Below are 11,537 nucleotides of genomic sequence, written 5' to 3'. Positions count from 1 at the left end.
AAATTTAATATAAAAATTTTTTATAATTAATATATATTAACTATTCATATATACTCTATACAATCTGACATATCAATTAAAAATAAAAAAAATATTAAAATTATTTTATAATTTTATAAATTTTTATTTTTATAAATATAATATATAATAATACTTCAAATTTAGATCATTTAAATTTTAATTTAAATAGTTAATGCTCATCACTATAGTAAGCAGCAAAATTAAGTCCTAATTTGACCATGCAAGAGGGACAATGAGTTGTAGTGAAATGGCATGGGCATGCACTTCAAAAATTATCAAAGGCATAATTATTATTAATTTAATATTTTAAAACCTAACTGTTATTCTCTCTTTATCGTTTCTTTTTTAAATAAGCAAAAAACCACACACGTATATAATTTATTATTATATAATAAATAATATTAATGATAATTGGATTTTTTTTAGCCGAAGATAATTGGATCAAATAAAGAATGGAGAATTTCATTTAAAGACTTGAAAAGAAATTTAATTTTAAGTGTGTCCAAAAATATTTTAAAATTTCAGTTCAACTTGAGGGAGAAAAGTTAAAAGAATTTCAACCTTAAAAAGATAAAAATACTTTTTACGTGTTATGCAAAATCACTAGTTATTAATTTTTTTACTGCAATTATTAATTTATCAATATCACTTGTAAATTACATCTATTTATCAAACAGTCAGTAACATTAATTGTTAATTTACTAATTTTACTTGTTAATTTAGTAACCTTAGTTATAAATTCCGGATAGATCTTATAATTTACTAACATTAATTATAAATTATAAGACCTGTCAATAATTCATAATTGATGTTAGTAAATTACAAGATTTGTCTAGAATTTACAATTGATGTTAGTAAATTATAAGTCAAGTTAGTAATTTAACAACTACTATTATAAATCTTGTATAATTATTGACATGTCAACTTATGTACTTTACAACTTATATTTGTAAATTAATAAGTGGAGCACTAAAATTAACAACTAGTGATTTTGCGTAACAGGTTGAGGGCATTTTGATCTTTTCATCTTCAAAATTTTTTTAACTTTTCTCGCCTAGACTAAATTAAAATTTTAAAATATTTTTGAACTCATTTAAAATTAAATCTCTTCCTGAGTCTTTAATAGAAATTCTCTCAATAAAGAAACTTAACATTTCTAAAATCAAATTAGAATTTATTTGATTTAAGGGAAAGGGAGAAGAGGGGAGGGGAGGTGAGGGAAGAGGAGGAAAGGGGACCCCTCTCCCCTCAAGTTGGAGGGGAGGCTTTGGAGGGGAGGAAAAGGAAAATTTAAAAATTTCTCCTCCCCTTCTCCTAATCAAAGGAGGGGAAAAAGGCTCTCCTCCTCCTAACCAAATGAGGGGATGGGAGGGAAGGGGGCTTCCATCCCCTCCCTTCCATCCAAACACCCCTTTAAAGATAAAAAACTTTGTAATTAGTTCCAATATTAAACTAACAAAAATAATTGTGGTTGCAAGAAAAAATTGAGATGAAATAGATTAAAAAAATTAAAAGTAATTAAGTAATCATTTCTCTTCATAGTAAGGTAAAATTTAATATTATATATCACAGATACAAAAAAAATCATTACAATCTCTATAAATTTTATAAACTATGACTCTCAATTACATGGATTGAATTACCCTTTCTCATTATGAATATAACTTATCCATTCCCCTTTACATTTTAATTATTTTATTTTTATATTTATTTTTTCAATCCATTCCATTCATTTTTAGCACATAGCTTTTTTTTTTTACAAGTTCCATGTATTGTTAACCTAATTTATTTATATACCTAATTGATTTAGATTATAGTGAAAATGTGAGTATGTGAATAATAAAATGTAAAATTTGTTTATGTATGACAAGACTTAAATATAACTTTTTATTTTCAAAAAAAAATACCCAAAACATTTACATGCTATAAATATATAATTTAGTAATAAAGTGTCAGTATATAATTTAATCCCTAAATCATAAATTTATTTATTAAATATATATTCATTATGTTACCAAATGCATACTATTTAGACTTTGAGTGAAAATTTTCACAGTAAAAATATAACAAAATAAATGATGAATTTATAGTTTTTACCACGAGATATATATATATATATATATATATATAAGAATTGCAATCGTAATTACGATATGATAATGTATTAATGTTATTATAATTCTAGAATTTTATAATCATCGATCATAGAAGTAACATAACATTCTGAAGTGAAGCCATTAAAGTATTCATTATAATCTCGCATCTATTTGGAGTTGAATGTATCATGCTCCGCTATTGGGGCTGCAACGATTAATTTTTTTGAATAATGATTAAATTTATAATGTCAAATTCGTCAAAGTTTAATAATTAATAACATTATTATAAAACTGACCTTAATTTTTAATGGAAAGGTTTTTATTTTAATTTAATAGTTAAAGATATGCTATAAATAATGTATATTTTTTTATTACTCACAATTGTACTTTTATCAGAGACAACTATATTTAGAAAATGATCAAATATTAAATATAAGTATATATTTTAATTAAAAATTTCATAAATGATTGTAAAGGCTCACATGCTATTCTAGAGGTGTTCTATTGGCCCAGATGCTCAACATATTGGGCTAGATCGACATATTGGACCAGTTCAGTGTGTACATATAACCTTTTGTAATTTTTAGATGGTAATTAATTCAGTATTTCAATTATCCTATTTTATTGAGATTTAAAATTATATTTTAACTCAGAATTGTGTTCAAGTAGCCTATAATTATTGGGTATTTAATATTGGGTTAAAAAAGTAAATTGATCCTAAATTATATATCCAAGAACGCCTAAGATCCTAAACTTATTTTTGATATAATCTTTTTTAATCTTTTAAAAATGGTGTAATCTGACTTTTATTATTAATAAAAGTCAGCTTTAATAATTAGTTTAAAGATAAATTGACCATTTAATTCTGTTTAGAAACAAAATTGCTTGGTTTAGGACTCATGTAGCTGCAAAGCTGGTAATTTGAAAAAACGAGCCTGATTTTGAATGTGGAGTTATGTGGATTGACATGACTAAAATCAAATGAGAAAAAGGCAATATTTGTCCATGGTACTATTTTAAAATATTAAAAGATAATATTATATTAAAAATAAATTTATACTTTAAATATTTTTGAATCTATAATTTAAAGACAATTTCTCCCTTTATTGTAAGATTAATTGTGTCTGGTGTAAAATCAAAAGTCAAAAACTGTTTTTTTTTTTTGCAGCTTCAATTTAAATGGGCTTTTGTGTCAATTCAGATTATCCAAACACATACTTCCTTGGTTCAAGATAAAATATGTTTAATTAAATTTTATTCTTTAATAAAATAGTTATTTATTTTTTAAATTAACTCTATCTTTATATATTTACTCCTATTAAATATCCTACAATAAATATAAAATTATTATTGATAGGGACATTTAAAAAAAGATAATTATTATATCTTAAAAAATTAAAAATATTTTATATTTTTAATGTCAAATTCTTTAAAAAATATTATATTTTTGGAGGGAGTACTAAATTTTATTGTCCTTGGATCATGCCAATGTTGTTTTCAACCTATCACCATCAGTATTAAAACACAATCCTTACATAAAGAGAAAAAATGACGTGTTAATTCATATAAGTTTCATAAATTTTTAAAAGGTTAAGGCTCGAATATACCTTAAAAGTTTTTTTAAAAAAATTACTGAATACTTTTTTTTAAAAAAATAATGTTATCTCGAAACTTAAAAAAAAAAAAAAAGCGTCGCCCCACCATTAAATGTGAAAAAGTGCGGGTGATAATAAATTTAACAAAAAAGGTTACACGTGTCCTTTTCTCATTCGTCCCTTGACCACCTTGTTTGTATTGTTTCTCTTCTCCACCTTCTTCCTTCTCTTTGAAGGGAGAGTCCTTCTCTCATTCGTCCCTTCTCCATCTTCTTCTCTCTTATCAAATCACCATACTTTAATTATTTTGGTGGGGGCAGCACCACTAAGCCATGCCTCTATTCAAAACTCCATTCAATGTTTACTCCTTCAAGTTCACTCCCTTCTATGAGAACCGCGTCATTGTTGCCATCACGCGCCCAAAACTTCAGCGTCCTCCAAAAGGGCTTGTTGAATCCCATCACTTGAGGTATTGTCTAGTTTGTTTTGCGAAAACCATTCCTGTTTCCTTCAAATAGTGATGGTTTCGATGATACATTATTGTGATTACTGAGATTGGGTAAATTTGTTGGGAGTACTGAAAAGGGGAATGTTCAGTTATCTTTGGAAAATTTCGGTTTTACAACTCGCTTGGTAAATTTGTTGTTTGTTTGATTTATTTTCCCCTTTGGTTTTGCTTTCACAGCGTTCAGTAGTGAGGAATCTAACTCCCTTTTTTTTTTTTTTTTTAGGTTTTCATGGTTCTGAAACTATAACTCATGGCCTCGACTGCAAAAAATGAGGGTGAAAGGAGAGGAAGGGAGGTTCATTTAATCATCTTCAAGAACGCTGGAATTCTGGATGATGGTGATCTCCTATGAACTGTTTAAAATTGCTCGTTCATTTAGAATGTGTTTGGATTAAAAAATTTACAGTGGAGATTGAAAAAAAAGTCAGTTAATGTAATGTGATTTATATTTAAATACTATTTTTTTTTCAAATGTCAGTTAAATAAATTAAAATTCTTTTGAATAATTTGATTCAAAAGTCAATTGAGATATTTAATGATAAAAATAAGCATATATTTTTTTTATCTTAAATAAGCATGTTTATATTTTTTTGACTAACTAATAAGTAAAAAATATTAAACTGAAAATCACAACTTATTACAAACTTGACTTAATTAATTAACCATATTTATATTAGGACTCGACGAGATTTGAATTAATTAACCACTTGTTACAAACTTGACTGGCACTCAAACACAATATGCTCATTGAATAACAAAACCATGGATGTGATTGAAGAGAAGGAGGAGAAATGAGATTATAACATATATATATATATATATTTACACAAACGTACCTGAATCAGAGATATATCTCTTTGCATATAATCAAGAGGAGTCCAAGAAGCAAGCTTAGCACAAGTCCTGGAACTTAGAATACATGTTCTGATTGTGTTCCAATACCTTTGGTCCTTAATTCTATTCCTCAGCCACAATGAGTAATTCTCCAATTGAAACTCTTTATAGGCCTTGTCGATAACCTCCATGCCACCGCCTTGGCTTGTCACGATGAACCCGAACAGTGTCAAGCTAATTAGCGTCACATGAGAAGCAGCGTCACCACCAAGTACAGCCACAAAGCGCGTGCACGTGGAAGCATGCTCCGATGAAGCCCGCTAGAGATATCACCAGAACCATGAAACCTATTACCGAAAGTGGTGTCTGTAAGAAGTTCTCGCATGTTTTATTGCTCCTCGCCATCCATAGTCGTATTTGTAAGAAGTTCAACGTGGAGATCTTGGTGCTGCAACTGAAGTGGAGATCAACCGAGGTTAGGTGCCAGATGTAGAGCTCGAGAGGTGAAGCAAAGGAAGGTGAAGCAGATTTAGAGGTGCGACTTGGTCATAGGAGGAAGAAAATACCACGCACAACAAGACAAAAAATCAGACAGCCTTATAGGTAGATAGATAAGAGGAGAGAGAAAGCATAAAATTTAAAACATCATTGATGCTTCCAATGGCTTCTAATGTTAACGCTGATGCTAAAGCCAGGTTTTTGGGCTTTCAAAAAAAATGCTCGTTTATGGCCAATTAAGGTTGAAATTTTTTCTTAATCCAAACAATACAAAATGAGCTTTTTATATCCTAACCTCAGTTTGACTGATTCTAACTAAAGTTAAAGTTAATTTAAACATGCACTTATTCATCTTGAAGGGAGGTTCATTTATTCACATGGTTTTAGCAAGCTAGGACTAAAATTTATTAGGAGATAAAATTAAATTTGTGTAGATATGGCGCCATGATCTACGACAATGAATGATCCTCCTCTTACACAGGAATTTCATCGTGGACTTTAAATGTCCAGGAGGAGAAGGAAGAAGATAGAGAGGTGGAACAATTAAGAGGGGACAAGAGAAAGAGTACAAGGTAAAATTTTTGGTTAAAGTAAAACTTAACAATTAAGCATTAGTCTAAATTAACACCCATTTTAAAAGTTTTAAAGTGACATTGCTCTCTTATTAAAAGTTTCGGAGTGACGTATTTTTTTTAAAAAAAGGATGTCTTGTACTCTTTTAAAAAAATTCTTTTAAGACATTTTTACCTTTTTTTAAATTGATCCTTATACTTTATTTATATACATATATAAAATCCCTAGGCAATTAGCATGGTATGGTAAAAGCCCATAAATAAGAAGCCGTTTCTAGAATGGAATTGTGAACACAAATTTTACAGTTTAATTTACATCAAATACTTGGACGTACCGACGCAGCCAATGGTCAGCTTGTAGTCATTTTACTTCAATTAGTAATGGTAATTAGTAACATCTGTTTGCTTAGTGCATTCTCATTTACCTCAGTATGATAGTTTCAGAGCTTCCACATGCAAAGCACTTTAATTTACCTTAATAATATGTCATAAACACTACAGTGAATGCTAAGCACTTTGAACTCCCTTTATTTATTCTGCGTGTTTTCGTTCTTTGGAGTAAATATAGCCCATGATTGCTTTGCATGAATAAATTCTCAAACATACATAATAATATCAAACTGATCTTGGAAAGAGTTCGTAGTATTCATGCTTTATATGTGCTTTATGATCATTCCTCTCTTAATAAAACTTAAAAGGTTAGAATTAGATGCATCAATCAGGCATCTTCCTGAACGTCAAGTGAGTATTTATGTTGCCTCTTGTTACCCAAAAGGCAAAATTGATCAGTATTAAATTCTGTTTTAAAAAAAAAAATTGTCTCATCATGTTCAAATTGCCTTTTGGGAATCATGACGCAACAGCCTCACTTGTTACTTAAGCCTCAGCCACAACTTGGTCTCCCTCGACCAAAAAACAAATCTTCCACTGTTTTTGAGATAATCTGATCTCTTTCGTTGCTTCTGCTTCTTCACTCTTCACCATAATCAGCGTAACGCGCTCTCATGCCTTCCTTGACCTCCAAGCCCATCCTTTCATGGAAGACCCGCTTCTCACTCTCCTTTCTCACTTTAGTCATCAAAATCGCTCGCCGTCCTGACGGTACCCTTAATCGCCGTCTCATGAGCTTCGTCGACCACAAAACCAGCCCGAATCCAAAACCGATTAAAGGTGTCAAATCCTCCGACGTTACCGTCGACCCCACTCGAAACCTCTGGTTCAGACTTTTCACACCCACTTCGGTCACCACTTCTTCGTCTCTCCCTGTCGTTGTTTTCTTCCACGGCGGTGGGTTCACGTATCGTTCAGCCGCTTCCTTCATGTACGACGCCCTTTGCAGACAGCTCGCCCGTAAGTGTGCTGCTATTGTCATCTCTGTGAATTACCGACTCACACCGGAACATCGGTATCCTGCTCAATACGACGACGGGTTTGACGTCCTCCAGTTTCTCGACCAAAACGGCGGTGTTTTGCCGGATATTGCTGATTTGTCGGAGTGCTTCTTGGCGGGTGATAGTGCCGGCGGGAACTTGGCCCATAACGTGGCCGTGCGGGTCTGTCGGAACAGGCTCCAGAATGTGCAAGTTATAGGGCAGATTTCGATCCAGCCATTTTTCGGAGGAGAGGAGAGGACCGAATCCGAGACCCGACTTGTTAACGTCCCGCTGATTTCAGTCGAGAGGACCGATTGGATATGGAAGGTGCTGCTGCCGGACGGGTCCAACCGAGACCATGAAGCGGTTAACGTGAGCGGACCGAATGCGGTGGATATATCGGGGATGGATTATCCGGATACGATCGTGTTCGTGGGTGGTTTTGACCCGTTGCAGGATTGGCAGAGGAGGTACTACGAGTGGTTAAAGAAATCCGGGAAAGAGGCAGAATTGATCGAGCATCCAAACAGCATTCATGCATTTTATGTATATCCAGAATTGCCTGGAGCTTCACAGCTGATTTCCCAAGTCAAGGATTTCATCAATAAATGCTTGTCCAAGCTGTAATTATGACATAAGTTGAAGTTTAAATTTAAAAAAATAGCAATTAAAAACCGTTGGAAAAAATTTATATTAATTAAATATTAATTATTATCAAAATTTAAATTAAAAAAGCTTAATAAAAAACTGTTATTAATTTAAAATGAGTTGTTAAAATGTGAATGAATATTTATTGATAAAAAATAAATTTAAATTAATAAATATTCATTCAGGTTTTGATAATAAATAATTTTGAATTGATATATATATATATATATATTTCTTTCAACGGTCTTTATTGCTATTTTCTCTTTAAATTTTATGGGCTTATGGCTCTACTTTATAATTCATATTATGTTTAGTTTTTTTTTAATTGTGCATAGAATATAAAATTATGAGAATAAAAATATTTCAACAATCATGAGTATTGATATAGGTTGAGTACGTACTTCAACAATCATGAGCGTTACTTGTGCTTCTTAAATTTTTACTAATGTCTGTTGTCCTTATTACATTGCAGCCGAAAGAGATTAAAGTCTTCTGATGATTTAGAGAAATGTTAGAACTTTCAAGGGCATTTGACATTGTAATTGCCAAGTTATTATTTTTATGTTATCTTTTTTATCCAAGGAGCGTCAAATTAAGTTTGCACGTTTTGAATAAATTGATTATAATACAAAGTAGCATTTCCTTCTTACATGAGTAATTTCTAGAAGATTACTTTTGTAATAAACTTAATATATATTAATATATTGCAATCTAATGTCTATAAAGTTTGTAAAGCCTCTGGGCAAGAAGAAAGTTGATAATTTGACCCTTAAAGATTACAATTATTAAACAGGGCCAAAAGAAGATATCGATTTTTAAACCGGTCCTTATACTTTATTTTAAAAAAAATCCCTAGATAATTAGCATGGTATGTGGTAATTAAAAACCCAAGATAAAGAAGCGGTTTCTAGAATAGAATTTTGAATATGAATTTTATAGTGTGATAGACATCCAAGACTTGTACGCAGCCAATGGTCAACTTGTACTCAGTATGATAGTTTATTTCAATCAGTAAGAAATGGTTGCTTTGTGCATTCTAATTTGCCTCATCAGTATGATAGTTTCAGAGCTTGCTTTAATTTACCTTAATAATATGTAATAAACACTACAATGAATGGTAAGCATTTTGAACTCCCTTTATTTATTCTGCATGCATTCGTTCTTTGGAGTAATATAGCCCATGATTGCTTTGCATGAATAAATTCTCAAACTGATCTTGGAAAGAGTTTGTGGTAATCATGTTTTAGAGGTGGTTTATGATCATTCCTCTCTTTATAAAACTTAAAAGGTAAGAATTAATTAGATGCATCAATCAGGCATCTTCCTGAGCGTCAAGTGATTATTTATGTTGCCTCTTGTTAACCCAAAGGCAAAAATTGATCAGTATGGATAGGTTCAAAACAATTTTTTTTTTTTATGACGCAACGTTCATGACCCATGAGACAATAGGTTCTCACCAACGCCGCTAATTTATGCTACATTCATTGTCCAAGCAAGCTTGAAAGCTTTGATCGTTTGTGAGAGGTCAAAATTAGGAAAAATTATATATTTATTTTTTTAACTTTATATAATATTTTATTTTACTCTCTTAATTTTATAAAATTTCTTTTCAATCATTTAATTCTAACATTTGTTCTATCAACAATAAATTTTTATTTTAAATTTTCAAATATTAATAAAATATTTTCTTATATTATATTTAATTTTTTAAAATAACAACAATTAAAATAACTGAAATTTTATATAAGCTTAAAAGATTAAAGGCATACTTTAACATCAAAATTATTACGTAAAAAATTAAATCGACCAATTCATTAGGTAATAATCAACAAATCGATGATGATTTTAATTTCTTTAGTTACATTTCAAATCAACTTGTCAAAAGTTGATTGTCTGATATTCTTTTACTAAAATCTTCATTTCTTTAAAATTTAACTTGTTGATAATATTTAAAATAATGGTTATTTATGCTAAGTGACTTATTAATAAAGAATATGCATATTTAATAATTAATGATGTACTCGTATAATGTATCTTATACATTGTTGACTAGTGTATGTACAATGAAAAATATGCACAATGTACCTTATGCATCATGCATATTCTTCACTAACAAGCCACCTTGTACAAATGACAATTGCCTTAAAAATTATTAATTACTAATTGTACATATTTTTTATTAACAAGTCACCTTGTACAAATAACGAGTATTTTATACATGATTGATTATTAAAGGTACATATTCTCTATTAACAAGTCATCCTACGTTAATAACAACTATTCTAAACATCATTAACTACTAATTGTGTATATTTTTCATTGATAAATCATCCCGCACGAATAAAAAGATAGGTGTATATTCTCCATTGACAAATTACCCTACATGAATAACAAGTACCTCATATATCATTGACTACTAAAAATGCATATTCTTTATTGACAAGTCACCATGTGCAAATAAAAAATATCTTATACATCATTTACTATTAAAGGTGCATATTCTCCATTGACAAGTTATCTTGCATAAATAACAATCACCTTAAATATTATTGACTACTAAATTCTATTTCATCAACATTTTCCCTTCAAGTTTAATATATATATATATATATATATATAAATAAAAGGCTTTAATAGCCTAGTGGTTCACTTTTTTTTTTTTTTGTAAACATATAGTTATAGGTTCTAATCCTTCCAAGACCAATGTTTTTAGAATGGAATCAGAAAGATCAATGGTTCATGGTTTGTATGGTTCAATTGAATTGGATCAATAGTTAAACCAATGACATCATAATTAAATTAAAAAAATTTTTATGTATATAATAATTTAATATAAAAAATAAATATAAAATTGCTAATTAATTTAAAATTAAAATTAAATATTTTAAACTTATTATGACTTAACAAGTCACATGATACAACATAATGTTAAATAATTAACATAATTTGTTAAAAAAATTAAATAGTTCAATTTTTAAAAACCAAATTCGATTTTCAGTTCGATCGCCGATCTAAAATGGCTCAACCCAAGTCACTTCCAAAATAATTTTTACATGCTAATCAAATTAAAATTATGATTAGTTGATGGTTAGACTGATCTGATCGTTCAATTTGGCCTGATTTTTAAATCACGATCCAAAACCACCTTTCCCTGAAATTATCTCTTGGCTAATGCCAAGGGACCCGAGTGTGATTTTCCAAAAGGAAAGGAATCACGAAAGCTTTATATATGCACGCACACGCACACACTAATCACGTAGAGCGTAATTTGGGGAAATAAAAAAACGATGAAAGAAACAAGGCCCAAACTTCAACAGCCTAGATTTGAATCATCAGACGTCACCGGCGCATATAGAAATTGCTATGGCTGACATTTTACTAGTATTAGTATT

At 30.0% G+C, this 11,537-nt stretch overlaps 1 protein-coding gene across 1 annotated transcript; it reads left to right on the top strand.

Annotated features, from left to right (window-relative positions):
- The first annotated feature begins 7,078 nt into the window (after nt 1–7,078).
- LOC129292186 (probable carboxylesterase 18) lies at nt 7,079–8,133 on the top strand. Its single transcript, XM_054929743.1, has one exon. The coding sequence runs from the start codon at nt 7,129–7,131 to the stop codon at nt 8,122–8,124; it is 996 nt and encodes a 331-aa protein (XP_054785718.1). The 5' UTR covers nt 7,079–7,128; the 3' UTR covers nt 8,125–8,133.
- Nucleotides 8,134–11,537: the final 3,404 nt, after the last annotated feature.

The sequence above is a fragment of the Prosopis cineraria genome, unplaced genomic scaffold (genome assembly GCF_029017545.1).
Source record: "Prosopis cineraria cultivar Desert tree isolate PC_DT_omini unplaced genomic scaffold, ASM2901754v1 PC14, whole genome shotgun sequence".
NCBI classification, from domain to species: Eukaryota; Viridiplantae; Streptophyta; class Magnoliopsida; order Fabales; family Fabaceae; genus Prosopis; species Prosopis cineraria.
The sequence above is the reverse complement of the archived record's forward strand: the minus strand, read 5'-3'. Positions and strand labels throughout refer to the sequence as shown.